General features: G+C 48.1%; 2 protein-coding genes and 1 long non-coding RNA gene across 17 annotated transcripts in view; 2 read left to right on the top strand and 1 right to left on the bottom strand.

Moving 5' to 3' along the window:
- Positions 1-846: 846 nt before the first annotated feature.
- Positions 847-6,099, top strand: LOC114852548 (uncharacterized). Of its 14 annotated transcripts, XR_005897477.2 has the most exons (7): positions 1,493-1,900; positions 2,762-3,563; positions 3,688-3,754; positions 3,866-4,055; positions 4,416-4,756; positions 4,973-5,371; positions 5,487-6,099. It is a non-coding gene; the product is annotated as an uncharacterized LOC114852548 (long non-coding RNA). The 14 variants fall into 14 exon arrangements; XR_008694234.1 differs by having other exon boundaries at positions 2,762-3,754; XR_008694232.1 differs by having other exon boundaries at positions 3,688-4,055.
- On the bottom strand, positions 5,860-14,117 carry LOC114852547 (synaptotagmin-5). Its single transcript, XM_029145040.3, has 5 exons — positions 13,899-14,117; positions 11,667-12,628; positions 7,447-7,618; positions 6,736-6,902; positions 5,860-6,656 (listed from the first exon to the last, which is right to left on the bottom strand). The coding sequence occupies exons 1-5, from the start codon at positions 13,918-13,920 to the stop codon at positions 6,501-6,503; spliced, it is 1,479 nt and encodes a 492-aa protein (XP_029000873.1). The 5' UTR covers positions 13,921-14,117; the 3' UTR covers positions 5,860-6,500.
- A 2,084-nt stretch (positions 14,118-16,201) lies between these two features.
- Positions 16,202-21,828, top strand: part of LOC114852697 (semaphorin-7A) — a 7,695-nt gene continuing 2,068 nt past the window's right edge. Inside the window, exons 1-12 of one of the 2 annotated variants that reach the window (XM_029145258.3) lie at positions 16,202-16,404; positions 17,543-17,673; positions 17,799-17,840; positions 17,924-18,022; positions 18,275-18,383; positions 18,567-18,674; positions 18,755-18,903; positions 18,978-19,156; positions 19,300-19,402; positions 19,644-19,839; positions 20,376-20,491; positions 20,590-20,735. In XM_029145258.3, coding sequence (XP_029001091.1) covers positions 16,302-16,404; positions 17,543-17,673; positions 17,799-17,840; positions 17,924-18,022; positions 18,275-18,383; positions 18,567-18,674; positions 18,755-18,903; positions 18,978-19,156; positions 19,300-19,402; positions 19,644-19,839; positions 20,376-20,491; positions 20,590-20,735 — 1,481 coding nt within the window. In that variant the 5' untranslated portion in view covers positions 16,202-16,301. The remainder of the gene's footprint in view (positions 16,405-17,542; positions 17,674-17,798; positions 17,841-17,923; positions 18,023-18,274; positions 18,384-18,566; positions 18,675-18,754; positions 18,904-18,977; positions 19,157-19,299; positions 19,403-19,643; positions 19,840-20,375; positions 20,492-20,589; positions 20,736-21,828) is intronic. The other variant, XM_029145259.3, reaches the window with a different exon arrangement.

The following is a 21,828-nucleotide window of genomic DNA, read 5'->3' on the forward strand; positions in this document are numbered from 1 at the left end:
AAGTTATTATTCAGCTGAAGCTACACGTTAGAGCATCCTTCACGTTCGAGCCTTTATGCCCGTGCTGCAGACTGAAGGTGCAGAATGCAGAACTGGTTCTGGTCCTGTTCAACGGAACGTGTTCTGATGCGGTACCTCCTGCAGTAGCACCGTGGTCCAGACGGGCGGAGACCTCCCCCTTGGAGCCCGCGTGCCGTGATCCATTTGATGGATTATGACATGTCTTCAGACCTGGTGGTCGGCACCGTCCCCGGGCCACAAATGTAAGGAGACTTGTTGGTGCTGCCATCGAGTCCTTCTGGGCCTTTGCAGAGTTTGGAGGGTTTACAAAGTCCCACCGAGCGAGTCCGACTGCCCCACAGTGAAAACACAGTAAATTACTGCATGAGGGAGAGAAAACACTGCGATCACTCGTCCTTTATAGAAACCTTTAAATACTCATAACATACTGCAAGAAGCATTGGATTAGCTTCTCTAGCAGTAGGAATCAGAGCCTGGCACTAATCTACAACCCCCCAACATAAATAGGACCACATGCAAACAGAAATCAGTTACTTGACAGTGAAAAGCATATTTGACTTATTTACGCCCTGCCAGGCTTAAATGAGGAACAGAACGGGGGGAAATGTGTAAATCTGCTCATTCACTCTGAGAATCAGACGTGCTCTGGAACGATAACGGATCAGGCTGCGTGCAGAACCCGGCACGCGCGTCCCCGCGCGTGGCCCGGGACGAGCATTCCTGCGTGCGGTGCGTCTCACGCAGCAGCAGAACACACACAACGGGAGCGACAGGATTGTCCATCATTCCCGTTCACACTCCGGGGAAATATTTCATGCGTTAACTGACTTTGCAGGTGACGTTCTCCCACGGGGAGCGCGGAGAGGGCGACTAATGGGGCATGGCGCCATTTTTTCCCCCTTCTCTCCCACTAATGGTGCGCCGAGCCCAAAGCGCGGGCCTGCTCTCTGTCCACGCAGCGCGAGGCGGGCGAGAGAATCGGCTCGCTCTAATGAAATGGACCAGGAACACGGAGCTAATCAGATCGACCTGATGAATGGGCGATGCTAATTACAGCTGCTCGCTAAATCTTTTATTCTGCGCGTGTGGGCTCGTGCTACCGCATAAGGCTACCGCGCGTGCGCATGTGTGTGTGTGTGACACGCTACAAAAACAATGTAAAAATATTGCAGAGCTAAGAATCATCAAAGAGAGAAATAACTGGCGTTCGCAACATCGATCACGGGCGGTTTCACAGTGTCGTCCTTCTGAACAGCTGCAGGTCGAGAACAAGAAAAACATCTGGATTGAAAAAGAACCGCGAATTAGCGCAAATTAAAGGACCAAACCAAAAACTGGGGCAGAGCTATTAGCCTCGTGGAGTTCTGACTCGCTGGACCGACGCCTCCGTGTGATGACATTTCTATATAAAGGCACCGTTTAAATGGGCCCCTCACACAGTGGCTGTTCTCAGTGCAGGTAAAACCCCCATTAAAACCAGCGCAGGCGTCCTGGTCGCCATGTGCCCGAGCGTGGCGGCCGCGTTCTTCACGAAGCCGCATTAGCTCCGTTTATGAGACATTATCTCTACGACTGGAACACGTCCCCGTCCAATCCCAGCGTCTCGCTCGGAGCTGCCTGTTGTTTTACAGTTTCCTCCAACGCGCCTCGCTTACAGAATAAACGGCCCCGAACGTGAAGCAGAGCCGCTGCGTTCCGTGGTCACTGACCCCAATGAAACGTTTTCGTCCATAACTTCCTCCACGGGCACGCGGGGCCGCGCGATCCCGCAGACGCCCGTGACCCGGCGCAGATGCGCGTCCCGTAAACAGCCTCGAACAAGCGGGGCTTCGTCGGAACAAACAGCGTGGAAGTGGGCTGGGACGGCGGCGTGGTACCGGTAAGCAGGAGCAGATGGGCTCTGTGGGCAAAAGCCCTCGAATGGTTCCGTGTAAATGTTTGCTTTTATTGTTGAATGTTCCCTGTAAATGTGGAGTTTGTGAAGGTTGTCGAGCACGTTGTGTCTTGGATAAACACTGATTTAAACAAACGGGAAAGAATTAAAGGGATTTGATGTAATGTGAACCATCTGAGGAGGAGAGACAGTTGGTCTACAGCAGAGGGATGAGCTAGGACTCAAGTAACTTATTATTATTATTGTTATTATTGTTGTTGTTGTTGTTGTATTTTTGCTATTATTATTACTGATGGGAATGAATGATGGGAATTTCTGTTACAAGTTACAAGGAAGCTAATTAAAAAGGGTTCTTCATCCTGATGTTGCTTGACTTAATCACATGTTTTGGGGGATAACGCGTGCGACTGCGTGTGAATAGCGCACATCTGTGTGGTCTGCAGCGATGCAGGACCCGTGCAGAGGGGTTAATAAGGAACAAAGGGTTAATAGGATGTGAGGGCTTTCAGGTCTGTAGGAACAATAGACCAAAGTCTGTCGCACTCGGTGCCTCGTTTAACCGGGACAATTCCTTTTTGAGTCGCACACCCACACAATAGGACACAAACATTGGTCCCATCATCTGTGGTTTGGGAGCCATAACCTCAATCTGAGCCTGAGCTGTGATGTTATTTTAGCTTATTGTTATGGTTCAGAATAATGATGTATTTTCTTGGTTCCATATAAAACACTCTATAAACTGTGGAGATGACATGTTGAGCCTGAAAGGTTTCCCACAGCGTCTCTTTGTCACATAATCATCTGACGTCCACTATTGGTTTACTCCTATTTATTTGTTTTCTCCAGCAGGCGACGGAACAGAACCCGCTGACGGGGAGCAGTGTGAGCACGCGGAGCCTCGGTTGATCCGAGGACATGGGTAGAAACACGCCTCACGCTGCTTCTGCCTTTTAATACTATAATAGTGTACGTCGTCCAACTCACATTTAGCAGAAACTCTCTCCACTGCTTCCCCAACTGCCCGGTGGCCTTGAAAGAGCTTACATTTTATTTATGTATTATGTAAAACCTCACACCACAAATGTAATAAATCAAATATAATGAGACAGCGTGTGATTATATTAAATACGATTTCTTTCATGAACGTGCAGATAGACAGGGTTAGGGTTCAACCAAACCGACCCATAGTAACCAGACCACAGTTATTATCATAGTAATAAACTGAACTGGATGTTGAGCACAGAGCATTATGTTGTCTGACCGTTTTTATTTAGCGCTCAGTTCCAAAGCTCTGGTCCTCGAATGCTCTGAAATTCTCCAGCGCTGACACACACGGCTAATAGCAGCTTTTTACAGCGCCGCCTGACTCCCCCGAACATTCTGTGGAGTTCCAAAGGCTCATTTTCGTGCAGGAGGTTCTGCAGGAGAGCACAACAATGGTCTGCCATGTGTTTTTGCTTAGCGGTGCCTGGCTCATTGTTGACACGGAGACCAGAGAAGCACACTGGGTCCAGCTGCTGTCGAACGCACGGGCCTCGCGGTGCTCGGTGCAGCTCTCACCAGCTGCAGCTGCGGCGTCGCAGATTAGGGACCGTTTGCTGGGGTTAAGACAGAGGATTTGACGCTTTGCTTCAGCTTCTTTCTACAGGTAATAGACTCAGACTAGAGGAGCATGTGTTGTTAGCTTTCCATGAAGCTACACTAAGTACAGTAAGTAAGTTGCTTGTTTAGCTTGATCACTTAGCCTAACCTTACTTGTAATTTGTTTACAGTCCCTAGTGTTTCTATGTAACACAATCTGGCAACGTTGTGTTTTTGAGTGGACCTTCAAAAGCTCAGGTCCCTCCATCCCACCGCCCTCCGACCTGAAGTTCCCGTCTACTTCAATCCAGCTGGCACTGGATCTGGTGCCGATAGACCTGTGACCTTTGACCTTGCTGCGTTTTGTAGGGCCCAAAGCAACCTGAGATGTAGGGGTTAAAGTTCCGAGCTGGCACTGGGGCGGCGTGAAAGCTGGTCCAACCGTGACGGCATGTTCATTAATCACGGTGACGAGGAGCTCTAATAATGAAGAAAGAGGCCAATCTGGTGTCAGCTGTAGGTTTGTGGTCCTCCACCGGGTCTGTAGTGGGCTCAAGATGTGAGGGCTGGCAGCTGAGTCTCACACACACACACACACACACACACACACACACACACACACACACACACACACACACACACACACACACACACACACACACACACACACACACACACACACACACACACGTGTGTTTGCTATGGCGTCTTGTAACTGTAATGTTACACCTTAATGTTGCCGTGGTGACAGCAGCTTTCACCCACAGACTCACATCCAGATTTAGATGCCATTTACTTAATCACTGGGAGTGTGAAGGTGCTTAGAATGAACCAGAGACTACTTTTCTTTCTGTCTGGTGTCTGAGTGTGTCTGCAGCTAATGTGACCTGGTTCTGCTGTTGATATTTGTAATCTTCAGATGTCCACTAGAGGGCGCCAATTAAACATCTATGGTGCATCATGGGCATGGAAGCATCAGCAACGGAGCAAATATTCTTTAAGGAAGTGACAATAATCCAGTGGAGTTACAAAAATTTTAAACATGTGATAAAGACGTGTCTGATGTCATATGTGTGATTTAATGTGAAATGCAGTGTCAAAACAAACCCGGTTTCTCTGTCGTTGTTTGAGCAGAGCCGGTTCTGTTCTGTGAGCTTTAGTCAAGGCTGCACCAGACTCATCAGACGTGAGAGCAGAAGTGAGACAGTCATCAGGTGCTGACCAGGCCAACACCTGCACCACAGCAACTGTGAAGCGCAGGTAGTGACACTGACACAGTGCACATGTTGTCAACGTGTCTCTAACGAGCAATTAGGCAGTTTGAAGGTTTAGCAACAATGTGTATATTTGAGAGGAAGTATCCAATTAGGAACGAGAGGATAAAGACGTCTTAGTCAATCTGGTTTGGCCACTTTGTCTGGTTCGGACAGCGTGTGGGCAGTTGTTTCTCCGTCTAGTTGGACTTTTTTCCTACAGAAGGCAGAGAGAGGTCTTAATCTTTTTGCCACGGCAGACGCGTAGGCGGCTCCAGCGTCCGATCTGGAGCAGCATCACAGAGGCAGAGGACGCCCCCCCCCCCTCCAACCACAGCAAAGAGGCCCTCGATGAGCGCAGGTGTACCGTGACGGGCAGCAAATGTCAGATGGAGGGAGGGTCACAGACGCTGGAGCTCTGCAGAGACGGACATCACCGGTGCAGACGCTCGGGCCCCGACACGCGCCCCATGTTCACGGGTGACTTGCACATAAACAACACAAAGCCTGTGCGATGCCCGTGGCCTCGCGCACTGTATTGTTCCACGGCTTCTGGACAGAATCGCGACTTCTGGGCCGTAAACAAGTGGAGCAGACAGGCCGGCACGTGTGGATCGATGCCGTGAGTCACGAACCGCCTCTGGTCGACGGGTTGATTTCTTCACTGACATTTACCCTGTTTTTAAATCACGGATGGTTGTGAGGTGAACCTGTAAAATCTCTTCTCTCTCACACAGAAAGGAAACCTCACAGTGGATAAACCATCAAAACCTGATCCCCTTCGTCACTCCCCAGTGGGAATGGGGCAGATCAGAAGAACAAGGCCCTGCTGGACCCAGTGCTTTACACACTCATATCACATCCTCTACGCTGAGGAGGACGGGCAGTTTTCTGTACTTTCATCTCTATAGGATTTATCTGCACGCACTTGAGAAGCATCCTGGGCAAAGTCCACTCGAAATCAAATCCGCCCGTGTTGCGGTTTGACAAAAAGATTAACAGATCCAGCAGGGGGCGCTTTACATACAGTGGGTCTGCTCAGTAATCATATATTTATTGCATAAAATTGGATGCTTCCATGAAATGAAAGAAGGAAAAGCAGCAACAGCGTTGACGTTATTAGTTATGTAACATATGATTTTATTTTTTTTTTCTCTTAAAGGCAAAGCATTCAAATACAGTGAGGACAGGTGCCACCAGCACATCCACATATGGTCACCACACTGCACGGGCACAAACCAAACAAACACAACAAAGTCACACAGTCATTTAGGAGCGACTTGTGAAAACACAATGCATTGGATTTGTTTTATTTTTTATGAGTGGAAATTAAACATTATGTTAAAAGGATGTTTCTCGGGCTGCGTGTGTTGTTGACCTTCAATCCCTCGAAGGCGAAAAGGGACAAATTAGACAACAATGCACAAAACAATGTAATTTGTGTGATTTGTTGGTTGTTTAGACATTAACTGCACGTCACTGGAAACTCAAAGGACCACAACAAATCAATCTTTTGTCCCTAAACATGTAGACATTGACACCTTTGCCCCCCAGAGACAACCCCAGCCAGAGTACAGGAAACCAACGAGCAACTAGTTAGTTCGTACATGTACATACACAAGCACAGCATCGGTACAGGTTATCCAGAGTCAGAGTCGGACGCAGTGGAAATACTCACAGGTAACACAGCTACGATGCAGCAGGCTCCACGCAGACAGCGTGCGACAAACCTCGTCTCAACAGTCTGTCAATCATTCCACCGCCGCAGCTGATTGGATGGAATGCCAGCGGGCGGTCTCTATCTGGCCCCGGCTGCTCATCTCCTTCCAGTGGCCCCGGCCGGCTTCTGGAGCCGTGGTGCCGATCAGCACGCGGCCCAGAACGCAGCTCTTGGTATAGAGACGGCCCTGCACGGACCAACACGGAGCGTGAAGGTGTGAAGAGCTGCCAGGAGCCAAGCAGAGACCAAGGCCCCGGACCTCCTACCTGCATGACGATGAACTCGAGGACGAGCGGCAGCTGACTTATGTCACCAGGAGGCAGGTCAAAGAGGAACGGGGCGTTCCAGACGGGGTTGGAGCCGCCGGCTGCTTTGGTCTCCTTGGTACTAATCACGTTCCCATCCTGACGCAGGTTGATGACAACATAGTGATCTGGTGATAAATAATAACATCCATATTCATGATTTTACAAATTAATTCTAATTTATGCCAATAAAACCAAATGACAAAATCATTAATATTGCTGATTGCTTATTGCACAAGCACTGCATTTTTTTCTGTTTTTCTAATGTTAACTTGTGGGTGTTTACTCTTCACGGAACCAAACCGGCATCGGCGAAGCAGGGCTTCGAATCAGATGCGGTGAGATATGATGCAAACAGGAGGGGAAATGACACCGGGATCCTCGGTTCCTAATCTGATTATTCCCCAGGCCAATCAGGAAACCAATCAGTCGGACGACGGCCGGGGAAACAGGAGAACACAGACGGAGGCAGCGAGGCGGTTTTCATGTCAGCGAGTCTGTTCAGGTCTGAGAGTCGCTGCAGGTTTGAACCCATGTTTACTACGCGTAGACAGGAAGAATCACTCCCTTACTGTACGTGTGCTGGAGAGAGATGCTGTAAAATTGTCAATAAAGTTGCACGTCAACCCCAGTGCATCGCTGCCTGGGGTCGGGTCGAGTCGGGTCGCTGACCTGGAGCTCCTGGGATCCGCGTGAGCTTGGCCAGGCTCTCGGCCTTGCGGACCATCACCTTGATGCGCTGGGCGAGCAGCTGGTACTGCAGCAGGATGAAGAGCTGGCCCAGCGCGCCCGCGGAGCACACGGAGCTCTTCCTGCGGACCAGCGTTTCCTGGGAGCTCACACTCTGGAGGGCGAGAGGGTGGGAGAGTAAGCGGGAGAGGAAAAGGCCCTCGGCTCAGTCAGGAGACTGAAAATGAAATGACGCCAAGGAAAAGCTGAGGGTACTCCAGATCAGAGATGTAAAGCAGCTGAAACATGCTTAGGAATAGATTTATGTTATAATATAGTCTGGGAGTGAGTGAACCGAGGCACTGAAGCTGCCAAAAACTCCACTTAGGGCTTTCACCACGAATCACTGCTTGTAAAGTGAAGACGCGGGTGAGGAGTTTCATTCAGAGGATATTTCCAGCATCTAAGCAGTTTGTATTCCTGCCTGAGGGCTCAGCTGGGACTCATCACATTTTAAATCACTCAAATCACCGTACTGTATGTTGCTGATGGATTTTTCCGCGATTACAGATCCTAAAATAACGCAGACGTTGATGCAGCGGGGCACGTTGGAGGAAATTAAAACTCAAAGTGGAAGTTTGAGGGTAATTTCCATCTGATCTCACGTCACATCTCGTTAGCTGGCGTGGCTAAAGGTCCCGTGAGTCACGGCCTGCTGTCGGCTGGATGAGCGTCAGCCCCTCCGGCGCTGAGACTGGTCAGCGAGTGAATGCGATTTCACCCAGCGAGTGATCTTTGCTTCGCTGCTTCTGTCACCAGCACTTTGTCTTGGAGGCTGTCACTCACTGCAACCCTAGTTTTTGATTGTGTGCAGCAGTTTCCTGCAGCTACTGGAGGCTCAGAAGCTGTCGAGAGGAAGCTTCCCCCAACTTTTGGCCACACGCGTTAAATTTCTCTCATCGGCTCGGCGAAGGTCACCTCTTCTCATGCTGCGCGGCAGAACGTCTTAATAGAGACGGCGCCTAATCTGCAACACACAGATGGTTTGTACTTTACAGCTTCGCCTCAGTCATTATTGAAGGCATCTGTGAGCAGAGAGAAGTCATGTCTCAGTATATGGAGCAAGTGATAGATTTGTTCTCATAAATAGACGTTTACTCATATATCTATTTTCTAGTTGTGTTGTTTATTGCAATGCTTGGCTCTGTTATATTTGTGATTCTATTCAATGGTTTGCTCATTGTACACAGTAAGAATTACATAAGGCACCGCAACAGATTACATCCGTCATCTATAGTATTGATCTCCAGAGCATGAAAAGCTTGTATGAGTCACGCCTTCCCGTGTTTTTATGTCGTTTAACATTTCTTTCTGCAGCGGTGGTTGAGTGAACATTCATCTTATACTGGCTTTACATTAGCACTCACTGATGCTGGCTGCTCCCTCAGTGCTTCTGCCTCATTTTTTCTGAGGAGATGCTGCAGGGCAAATCGAATATGGGACGCCTGTGTGGTTCTGTCTGTTTGTGACATTAATGAACGGGGCACAAAATGCGGCTGGATACAGTAAAGCGACGTTTTGATGGCTGCAAACACAGTGTTGAGATGAAGAGAGGGCTGTTTTATAGTCACGGGCATTTGTACAGACACATTCAGCCAACAGCTGAAATGGGCCCATTTAATGCTACAGCTCTGCTAAAGCCCTGCACAAAATGGTTCCCAGCTGAAGATAAATAAGTGATGCAGGAGCATTTATCAGAATAGAGATTGAGAAAAATATCTCAATAACGGCTTAGAAACCCCCCCCAAAAAAAAGAATAAATCAAAAACTGTAACAGGCAGAGTCTGTAGATGCATCCTTCTTCCAAACTTACTCCAAGTCATCTGTTTACACATTATTCCTATTCACAACATTAACTTTCCTTCTGATGACGAAAACGTAACGATAATCAATGTGCCATGTGCTGCATACACGCTAGACCTAACCGCTACTAAAGACCAGCAGACAATTGGGACTGGAAAGATAATGAGGCCCAATCTGAACAGACTGAGGCCAGAAAATCATGTGCGTTTGATCCAACACACAGTTCAACCGAGTAACAGCAACACAGGACACAATAACGTGACGCAAACTACATGACAGGAGGACAGAGAACCAACCGTCACAGATCAACAACAACGAGGAGCCCTCAATTACAGGTGTGGGTGATCACAATGATTAGACCAGGACACGCGACAGGAAACAGGAAGTAACTTCACACCAACAAAGCAGACAAGGAGAGGGGACTGCCGGCGACTGGACTGTCACCGCGTGTCGTGATCAGGCTGTAGAGCACGGCGCTCTAATTGCATTCCCACAGTGATGCTTAAAAACAAGTGATGTAATGTGTGTGTGTGTGTATTCTACTGCAGCTGACCAATCATCCCGGATGATTCCTCACCCGGATGCTGACGCGGCCTCTTCCACAGCCGCACACACTGGCTCTCTTTGAGGGAAAGGAGATGTTGTGTGATGCATGTAGCCGTTGTCACACACTGTACATGGACCTGGACCTGACCCCCATGGAAGGCGGTGATTAAATGCCCTCTGGCTGGGTTTCAGTGTAAGGCGTGGGCGTGCTGCCAATTTTCTGCACATGTGGCTGGGCCAATTTACTTTAATTTAGTAACTGCACATTCTCAAAACAACGACTGCAATCGCCTGTACTGTATGTGTGTTACTGTTTTGATAGTGTATGTATTTTCCCTTGTATAATAGTTCCGGGGTACGTGTTTCAGGGGGGGTCCTCAATTACGGTGACACACCTGTCGCATGTGTGCGCAATTGGCAGAAGCTGGTTGCGCTGCTAAAGGTAGGACGCGTAGAAGCTACGCACACTGTTTTAAATTATAGAATGAATGTTTATTGGTGTAACTATGTTGCTGCTAGCTTGTCTGATATACCATGTTTACTTTGGCGGGTCTAAATGAGAAGAGGTGACCGTACTGCTCACGCTAGGAGGCCGTGGTAGTTTTACATGTTTTTGGTTTTATATATATATATATATATGTATGTATGTATATATATGTGTGTACATATTTACAGCTCTAGAAATAAGACAAGTGACCAAACAACTACAGACTTGAGCCTGTTGGAGAGTCATAGAATGTCCTTAACAGAGGCCTGCACACTTCAAAGGACCTCCGTCTTCTCAGGAGGTGGAGGCAACTTTGGCCCTTCTTGTACAGGGAATCAGTTCTCAGTCCATTAGTTATGAGATGCTGCCAGCTTTTCATTCAGGTTGACCAGTTCTTGCTCAAGCGCTACACGATCAATCACAACTTTTGGGCCTTTGCCACCTAGGAGTTTGGTGAGCTTTTTATTCTCTCTAATGAGAAAATCATGTTTGTGGCTCAACCTCGCTGGCTCCGGTTAAAGGGCAGGCTGTAGGCTGTTTTACCAGTTTGCTGCAGCAGCAGCTTGAATCCATGCCGTCTATACTAGCTCCGTCTTGGGACAGACTCGCTGCGCCTGTACGCTCAGAACGCAGACGTGAACTGGTAAAAAGCGGGCGCACCCGTACACGCGCTTTAAAAGCCGACTCTCTTGTCAATTTACCACACATTCTGGCATACTGACCAGAGACAGTCACTTACCAGAGACTGCAAAGTATGTTTTCCTGTTTCCTCCCTCTATTCTCAGGCTTTAGCCCCTCGCCCGGTAGATCTCGATGTTGTAGGTCCACCCCAATATGAGGTTGTGTGGTTGTTGTTGTTTTTTTAGCTTTTCTTACCCATGGATGTGTGCCATGAACTAATTATTTAATACAAGGTTGTAGTATTTTAACTGGGATAGTCAATCATTAAATAAGTTATATTCTTGAATGTAACACCAGTTTCTTGCCTCCACTCTTTTGACTGCTGCGTTTATCAGGACCTCAGGTGGCGTTTGGTTCAGAGCTCACAATATTCACTATTTATAGTGGGAGATTTTCATAACCATTAACTCTGCGAATGCAGAGCCTGGTCAAAGGCTTTGAGATTCAGAGACCGTAGTAAAAGGTGCATCATCCCAACATGCAATAGCATGAACATGAAGCTTCTAAACCACCTGAAATACTCAAGCTTTTCAGACTAATTACTTTTAATTGCAGGTGCTCTGAGTGGAAACCTTTATGGAAGCTAACATGTTGTTTTGGAGACTGAAGACTACTGTCTTTACAATAAATGATGGTGCTGACATACCTTTTTCAGCTTGCTTTTGGTCGGGCTCAGCTGTCTGGTGTAGGTGGACATGGTGTCAGGCTCCCAGTCCATCTGCCCACACGGCAGCTCCACGGCCCCCAGCGCCGCTTCCCTCAGGCCCGAGAAGTCCCTGGTGTAAACGGCCAGCCTCAGGGTGCAGGTACGCAGCTCCTCCACGGAGCCCACCTGCAGCACAAGGCTCTGGAGCTCTGGGCTGATGCTGCGGCGCCGGGAGGAGACCTGCTGCGGACTGGGGCAGAGCGGGGGCAGGCTGGCCCGGACCAGCACCCCGCCGCGTTTCCGGCTGGTCCCTGAGAGCCCAAGGATGCTGACCACCAACGTGCCGTAGACCGAGGAGAAGAGCAGGGAAAAGTGGAGGAGGGGGGCGAACTTGGGCGCGATGGAGAGGGAGCTGGAGCCATACTGTGGCCCGCTGGGAGACCGGGCAGCGGCGCCAGACGTCAGCTGGCTGCTCTCGCTGTAGAGGAAGCTTTCACCGCTCACCGTGCTGCGTCGACTCATCGCCCGCCGGGACCTGGACACCAGGTTCAGCTTAGTGAGCGAGGGCAGCGAGGCCCTGCCGTGAGTTTGGGCCTTGGAGGGTGAGCCGGGAGCCGGAGTGCTGAGGCGCCGCATGGGGAAGGCCGCCCGGGGGGGAGGCGCCGGCTCGGCCGGGCCGGGCGGCAGCGCTGCGAGGGCGTCCTCCGACGGAGGGGAGCTGCTTTTAGACGAAGGGAAGTCCAGCACGTCTCCGTCCAGCTCCTCGTACTGCTGCTTGACGGGCTGCGTGCACAGCAGCGGCGGCGGCGTCACGCTCACGCTCTCAGCGGCGTGAGGTGAGAAAACGGCCTTCTTGTCCTCCGACGAAACCCTCTTCCTTCGGCGACAGCAAAGGATGCAGCCGAGGACCAGGCAGTAGCAGAAGACGGCCAGGCCCGCGGCCAGCAGGATCTGCTGGTGAACTACACAGAGGAGACAGGACCTTAGGGTTGACTGGTCAGCAAACGGGATCAATGAGGAGGAAACATCTGTTGGTGGACACAGTTTTATACAAACAAGTTTCAATAAAGTTGAAGTCCAAAGTGAGTTGGATTTAAAGCCGAACCAGAGAAAGATGATCCAGCAGCTCATCTTAGACCCAAACAAAAGAATCAAATCAAATAAATATTTTTCTATGCAGCAACATTAACAGGAAACCATACGTGCCTTCGTTTTTAATATCCTCAAAACAGCCAAAGTCTAATTTCTACTGTAAAAATGAAACCACGTGGAATCGTGCCGACGCTGCCAGCGCGGCTGCGGTTGATGCTGTTCAAGTGCAGCCCTGATGCTCATTTCACGTCACATAATGAGGGTGTGTTGGGATGAGTCATGCATCAGACGCTGGAGGATGGTGGGGAAAATACGGCTTCAGGGATCCAGACCGTGACCAGTCAATATGTCAAACTAATTATGTTAAAACATAAAAACATACACACAGTTCCAATGATTAAGTCATTGATATGTTTTACTCTAAACCTGCCTCATTAACATGTTTAGGTGGACTGTGTTTATGTCCAGGTGTCAGTGACTGAGGGTTCTCCTCATAAAGATTAGATCACTATCGAAGCCTGTGAGTGCTGGCGTCTGGCCGGGGTCCAGCCTCCATTAACAGATGCAGGCGTTCTGTGGCTCGGTGCTGCAGTGGCGGTGGAGAACGAGACGCGACGGGGTCCCTGTGAAGCACGGCTCAGGCTGAGCGAGCGGTGGACGCCGTCCAGTGAGGCGATGCTGAAACCCGAGCCCGTGTCTGCATCCGGCGCCCGGTCCTGACTCGTGGAGGATGATGCTGCTGAGTCCAAGCGCACACACCGCAGCCTGGAAAAGTTCTGAAACTTGTTGGAACCTTTGGGATGAACTGACCTTGTGCTATTTGCCTGAGAAGCTCTTGAACTTTCTTCCCACAGACTTATCTAGAACAAACAAGCGACCAGTTGCAGCCTCCACGCCGCCGCACTTTTCTAAGGGCAAAGCCTCGTTCCATTAAAATACCCCCGTGCTCGGCTCCTATTTAATTAATGGGTTTGACGGGAGAGGGAGGAAAATCAGCATTTTTAACCCTTTGCATCTTCTCCCCTGTAAATAAACACGCTCAGATTCCAACGCGAGCGCGATCACAGACGCCGCGAGTCAAGCCGAACGCGTAAAAAGTGCCAAAGGACGCGCGTCAGAGAGCGTTCGAGGCGAGCCTACCTCCCAGGGCGGACTGCGGCATGTCTCCGTCCAGCTGGACGCCAGTCAGCGTGTGCGCAGGAGCCCGGCGCCTCGCAGCCAATAGCCTCGGCGGGTGACGGAGCCCGAGCTCCAGTCGCAGTGATTGTGCAGAACGCGTCCGTGCAGAACGCGGCGCACCAGCGCTGCCGCTGGCCGCCGGTGCGCCGCGCTCATTAATCCTGCCGGGATCCCACTCCTGCGTGTGCGCGAGGGAGTGTGGGGCAATGAAGGGGTCGCATCCTGCGTTTAGAAAGATTCACCTGTAGCCAGTTAACTTCATCTCTCTATATATAATCAATATCATTGTGTCTGTATTGCCTTAAATAACACAGACTGTTTAACTGCTATTACACTATATTTAGCTATTTCTTCGCACATTCCTCATCATGTGGTACTATTTGACTACTACTATGCTAATAAATACAGTAAATAGTGTTCAAAGCGGTGAGCACAAGTGTTGTGGATGCTGGGTCAGGTGGTGCTGGTTGAAAAGGTGGATGCTGCACCAGCAGAGGTGTTTCTGTGACCTTCGTCCAATCACACGTCTGCTTGGTGCCTTCAGGCCTCATCTTGAGCTCAACTCTGGTGGGGAAAATCTAATCATTCATCAAAACGATATGACACCCAAACATGATGCAAATACAGTGAACAGTTACTCAGTGTTACTGGGAAACTGTTTACATTAAAGGTCTTTTTACCTTTCATATTTTTTTTGCATGTTGCACAAGGATGAAATGATGCATATTCAGGTGCAGCATATCTGTGTGCTGTTACTGTTCTGAAGCAGTTTAGGTTTAATATGAATTAAATTGTCCCAGCTTTGCTCTACGGCTTCTTTGGAGGTTTTGACGTCATGTATGAGGTTGTATGATGTATACGACAATGTCTGTATGATGAAAGGTAAAGCCGTTACTGCAGTGCCTGTATGAACCAGTGGGAGGTTACCGCCCCCTGCTGGCGATTATAAACATAACCCTTCTGCAGCTTCTCTCCAATGGGTTTATACTGGAAATCAGACAGAGCTTTATTGTTTTACACTTCATTGAATCCTGGCTACGTAGTGCGGTCTATAAGGTGGAAAAGCCATCTGCATTCACATGGGAAAACTGTGCGAATAAAAACGAAGCATTGTGCTTGTCTGACCTGAAGGTCAACATGGTTTCTGTGATAATCAAGGGTTTTGGCTGTGTCCATCTTGTCTCCGTACCTTTTCTCCCATAGAAGTACACATGGAGGCTGGAGCAGACTGGCCGGCATTGTGTGAGACTTTTCGACGATGATGAAAAACATGTACATTCACAATCACTTGATTTAGAGCCACCAACCAAAGGAAGTCCTGTGTCTTTGCACTGTGGGAAACCCAGAGCAGCCAGAAAAAACCCGCAGAAGGAACAGGGACGACCTCGGACTAATTGTAAACTCCTTTAGCTGAGTCAGCTTGATTGTTTCCTCCACATCTAAAGAACCAATAAACTCACCTCTTTTTGGAAACAAGAGCTCCTGATGAGTTGTTTAGCCACGCTTGTTACCTCACAGCTGAAAAAGAAAAAACAGTTCCCGTGCTTGTGTGGACTTTCCATGTTTTTTGCTGTTTATTGAAAACACTGATAATAATGACAATAATGGTTATAATAATGATAATGTGACAAGTTGAGTATTCAGTAAATACCGTCTATATCAGATTACCCAAAATTTTGTGTGAAGCATCAGAACAAATCACTTTGTTAATGAAATCCCTTGGATGTAGCTCAGACTCTAAGTGGTGAGTCTCTTCCTCTTCATTTTGTTTTCCAGGCCTCTCCAGTTGTTTATTTTTGGGCGCCTCTCAGATTCCTTCATCAGCAGGCGGCTGCATCTCCAGCTGCAGCCTCTCAACCGCGTTGGCTTGTGTACAGTATGTTGTCGGTGGAGGTGGATCCAACCTTCTGTGGCCTCTGGCAGCTGTTTTCTCATCTGCTATTTCTTGTGTTTCTTGTGATTCTGGTTGATTTTTCCTCTTTTCCTCAGATGAGAAGTTTGCTCGAGCAAATAAAACCAAAAGCTTCAATTTAGAGCCAGAAAATCAATCATGAGATGCCTGGGTGTTCTTTTTCTGACTGTTGTGTTTTGTCCGTTTATTGTCATTCGAAACATTCCCTTGAACGCACCACATAAAACAATCAGCTGTGTCGAGCATTTATTACCTGACAAACCCATTATAAATCATAGCCAGTCAATGGTCTCTCATTTAAATAACCTAATTTCTACGCCAACGCGCCAGTATGACGTCACATGATTTACTGTTAGGGTGTAGGAACGAAGCGCACGCAGACGCTGTTCGCAACTTGGACCTGCGAACTCATTCGAACGCCCGCTTCGGATAATATATATATATATTATAAGATGTCTTTCTTATTTTTAAGTCTATCCGTCTTATCGCTCTGTCTAAGTTGTTTCATTGAGGCGAACCTATCGAACGTAGCGAGGAGGACATTCACGGAAAAAGGTAAGAAAAAGTTCGCTTTTATTCCCACAGGGTTTTAAATACTACATCTTTTAAAAGGCGGTACTCGAACTAAAGTAAAGGACGAGAAACAGAGTAGAAATAACACAGAAATAGAAATAAACCCAATGAGGTCAATATTAATGCCGCAGTTTGAAAATTGCAGAAAATAGGTTTCTCAGACCTCCACGTGGAATATTCTTCATTAAATTTGCTGCCATGAAAATATGAAACGGTTATCTACACAACGATATTTATTTGTGAACTTTAATAAGACGTAAGAAAAATATTTCATCATCTAAAAGAAGGAAAACAAGGAAACAACAAACAAGAAACAGTAAGAACACACGAGAAAGAGTTGTTTAGATGTTTCTCTTGCAGTCGGTAAGTTAAGCGTGGACGTGCGTTCACCCGAGTGTCTCCTCATTGCTGATATAAATAATTTATTTGAGGCTTGACTGTGTTTAAGGAAGCGTAAAAAAGAAACGGTACTGGGTTCGCGTTGTTGGTTCCGTTTTCGCCAGAATATAAATTTTAAAAACTTAAAAAAAAACTAAAAACTTTTTTCTTAACCCATTTAAACTAGTTTATTAACCATTTATTACCACAAATCCTCATCTTGCTTGCATATTGATCATCAAGTTTGGCTATAAACAGCATTTTAAGTAGCCTTAATTAAAAGCACAGGATGTCGCTTTAGTCATTTTTTATTAACTCAAATTCGAACATAGTTTGGTAGATAAAACGTAGAAGATCACGTCAGTCATCCAGACATAATCACCCGGTTGTTGCGCTTCAAAGAGGAGGGTCATTATGCACAAGGTGTTTGAAGTCCAAACCGTGGGGGCCCCGGTCAAACTCAGGGCCCTCCTTCCTGTCGCTGTTTGTCATTAGAACCAGGCACCTTGTGAACCTTGAAGCAAAGCAGAGACATAAACCAGTAATAAGCTCTGCAGCTTTTAATACCAGCTTGGCATCACATAGGTGCTGGTGCTGCCACAGGATGTGGCTCTGTTTTCTGGACTACTTTACATGATGGTTTATTATTAACACAGACCGACACAGAACCACAAAGACAGCCTTTTACCAGCACCACTGGTCCTTTATGGTGAATGCACCAAAGAAATGTCTCCTGTTGTAGATGCGGAGGTCAAAAGGATGCCTTTACCCAAAGATGGAGCACCTGTACGGATCCTCCTGGGGGACCGGCCGGACACCGTCACTGTTGTGGGACCATCACACGTGACGCAATTCGACTTTCAAAACCATAAGGTACAGCAATCAACTTGTATCACGACAGCAAAATGAGCCATCATCGGATGGAGGCACACAGTGCATTTAAATGTGCCTTATCTTAATGAGGAGCTGTAATAATTCTGTATTATGTTTCCTCTCAGAATGAAGGGAACGCGGTGGTGCTGAGTAAATGCAAGGAAAAGGTGGGCAATGTAAAACATCTCTGCAGGTTCTGTCTGACTGTTGCCCACAGATGGAAGAAAACATTCTTCCTTCTGTCGTTTAGGATTGCGACTACCACATCGCGGTGGTCCAAAGGACCACGAAGGCCGAGGAGGTGTTCCTGTGTGGAGCCGCTGGTCAGGACATGTTCGCCTGCTGCATGGTGAGAGCCTGCAGACACACGCGTTGGTGGAGGTCCCTCGGTCGCAGTGACGCATTCTCCTTATATAAAACAAGAGACTGTTGCAGCCGTAAGGAACATAAATGGACCAAAAACGCTTTGTTCATAACCACCCAAAAAAACCAAAAGCCATGAACGCACGCGTCTCATGAGTCACTAAACCGCGAGTGCGACCACACATCACGGGGCATTTCAACACAAACACGTTGTTTTGTTTTTTATTCTTTCCATTAGAATTTAACAGACGAGAGGCCAACATGCACGTCCTCTAAACAAACACAGCCCATAGATTCAACCAAAGGTGGGATTAACATAAAGGAGGGGGAACCGTCGGTTCTAGTGGGTGAGTTTTATTACATGTCAGGCTGTTTAAATCGGCCGATGAATCTTTGACCTTTGACCTCATGGATTGTGTGAACCTTTCCTTACTCAAGCTTAACTCAACATGTTCTAGGTCTGTGTTCTTCTGCTTTTCTGCTTTACAAGCCTTAGTTATTAGTTTTAAAATGTGAATTTGTTTTTCCAGAATCTGGAGAAAAGGTGGACCTCTATGTCACGTACTCTGGATCTGAGGAGCAGGTTGGCATCCACAGGTTTGGGGAACACAGAGTTGGACCAGCAAACACCAATAAAGGTACCAGCAGAGACAGAAGGAGCCCTGAGGAGACACCTCCTGCACGTCGATCCCGAATGACCGTTGCTTTGCTTTTATAACTCTAGAGCGGCACTATGTGGGTCTGCTGCCCATCAAGGAGGGAGGCGATCCCACGCAGGACAAGGTCTACGCCTTCTACAGGGAGAGAAACAGCGACTCGGAGCTGGACAGCGACACGTGGCTGCCGTTCGTGTCTCGCGTTTGCACGGTGAGACCCGATCCACCACCTGACGTTCGCTCCACGAAGCAGCGACTGACCCTCCGGCCGCGCGTTGCTTCCAGGCCGACGTCGGCGGCCCCAAGAACAACCTGCAGTTCTGCTGGACGTCCCAGATGAACGCCCGGCTGTTCTGCGGCGACCCGGACAGGAAGCAGCATTTCTCTGAGCTGGTCGACGTGGCCACTGTGGAGGCGAAATGGTGGCCGGACACCAGGGTTTACGGACTCTTCAGGAACGAGTGGTGGGTCCTCCGTCAGTGCGACACTCGCACTTCACGTTTGACTTGAGTTCTGCATGTCTGCAACCTCTGCGCAGCTGTTTCAGCACTCGACTGACTTCCCGACAATGTGCTGTGTAGACCTGCTCACTTCTGTTTCTCTGCAGGGGCATGAGTGCAGTGTGTGTCTACACAATGCGTGATATCAACAACACTTTTGCGACTTCTCCATTTAAAGACAATAAAGAAAGCAAAAAGAGGCCCAGAGAGGTGAGTGTCTGTCTCACTGACTGAACCATGACAAAAATAGACATGGTACAATGCACAAGACCCCTTACAGCATTAACTATCGCCCGCTAGAAATAAAAAATCCCATTGTGTGCGTGATATTGCGTTGAGTCAGGAGGTGCTGTTGGGAAACTGCAGCAGCAGTAACTAAGGAGGTCAGGGTTTGAGGTGAGGAGTCAGCTGATGAGGCAACGCTCTAAAAATGTGCCTTTTCTGTCTTCAGTGTGTTAAAGACAGCAAAGCCATTTCTTCCGACATGCTGGGAATAATCAAACTGACCTCCGAGGTGAAGGACTGGGTCCGACCTGAGAACAACACTGCCCCACTTCTCTCAAATCACCACAACTACACGCACATCTACGTGGACAGTTCCCATCAACAAAGGAACGATGAACACACAGTTCTGTTTCTGACTGAGCGTAAGTACAAAAGAGAAGTTAACTTGGAATTACCGTACGCGACATGTTGTTTCAAGTTATGGTCATTATTAAAAGCTATTATATCATAACACGATCGTTATGTATAGAATAAGTGGATGCATTTGCTGAAGAGGGGCTGTGAAATGTGTCAGCTGAGATCTTATCCGGCCTCATCTTGACTTTCTTTAAAAAGACATGGGGGAACAGATTAGAAGTGCACATATCTGCTCACCACAACACGCGATGTAGCTGAGCGTGCAGTGATGTGCAATGATGCCAAACCACACGGTGCCACAGAAGGGCACAGCTGCAGCTACAAGCTCTGGTGGGCTTCAATAGACACAGAGAAATACGGTCGGCTGCTTTTTTCTTCACATTAGCTACTACTGCACCGCTAACGATTGGACAAACCATGAGAAGAAACGTTAGTCCTCACTGGAAAAACCATCCACGTAAACAGAGCGATGATTCAAGAAGCTTTGTTGGTGTAAATAACTCTAAGCCCACTCCCTTTGTCTCCTTTTAACTTTATGCAGAGAAAGGAGGGATTCATAAGGTGCTGCATGTAAAAACTCAAACCTTTGTCATCGCTGAATACCGTCCTTTCAACCACTCAGCCCACATCCTTAGCATCACCCTCGACCCCTTTTCTGTGAGTAACTGTCTCTGCCTACACAAACATACTCACCATTGACACATCGGGGGGGGGGGGGGACTGCAGAAGACGTTACAGACGTTTGTGTTCTGCAGAGGAAGCTGTATGTGACTACAAAACATGAACTGGTCCAGATGGATGTGGGGAACTGTGGCAGCTACACAGACGGATGTGAGGACTGCATCCTTGCCAGGGATCCTTACTGTGGCTGGAACGGCACCCAGTGCATCCATAAGACCCAGTAAGAGCACCGGCCTCGATGCACCGCGCCCTGTCACGTTCACATCACAGGTTTAGCCGTTTCATGATAAGTCACTTCCCAGATATCACTGTCTCAATCAGCTGGTTACATAACATGAGAGAACATGAGTTACAGAGCACGATTCACTGCAAACCACGCCTGAGTTCCTTTCCAGTGTGGAGCAACAACCTTTGCTAGCTTAGGCCAAGGTGTTTCAGGTGATACTGAAGGTTACAGCACGTCTGCAGGCGACTGGTTGTAAACCTTTAGTGTGTGTGTACCAGACAAACTCCACTTAGTGGTAGAATCTATCACTGACCTTAATTCTTCAGCTGGCGGATGGTTCACACCATGAAAAACACAAAGTCTCAAGGTGTTGTGAAATGTTTGAGGATGTGCACATAGTGTAGACACGGTGTAGACACAGTGTGCAGCAAGTTCAGTGTCAGTCAGTGAAATAGGCTATAGTTGGGACTTGACTGGTCCGTGCCTTTATCTGGAAAACCAGCAGTCACCAGATAAGAGCAACGAGCCTGTGGTTGTGTGATCGCAGCTCGTCTGATGAGCTGTTAAGAGTCATGAGTCTGAGCTGCAAACAGCCAGTTGACCTGTGTTAAGGTCCCTCACGAGCCTCTGATGCAACTTTACGGCACCTTTGTGCAAATGTTTATTAGGTCTAATCATAATGTGTCTGTACTTTTACGCAAAATATATGTAAACGATGTGATAGAAGCTTCATTTATCTGTAGGGACATACACAAATGTGTCACTGGCCGAGTGGAAGCGAGGAGATGCACAGGTCGAGACGGCTTGAGTGAACGTTTGTTTTAATCGAGACAAACCCAGAACGGCCGGCAGAACTCAGGGTCAGACAGGTAGACGGTACCAGACAGTAAACCCGAACACAGGCCGAAGTACCGACAAGGACTGGGCAAAAACGAGACCAGGACAGAACAGAACCGGTAGGATTTACTGAGACGCTCAATCTGGCAACCAGACGAGGTGAGTGGCTAGGCTAATCACCAAAACAAAATTACAGAAAAGAAACAGCTGAAGCAACGATCGACAGTGATGAGGAACTAAACATGACTGA

This window comes from Betta splendens, chromosome 3 (assembly GCF_900634795.4).
Source record: "Betta splendens chromosome 3, fBetSpl5.4, whole genome shotgun sequence".
In the NCBI taxonomy this organism is placed as follows: Eukaryota; Metazoa; Chordata; class Actinopteri; order Anabantiformes; family Osphronemidae; genus Betta; species Betta splendens.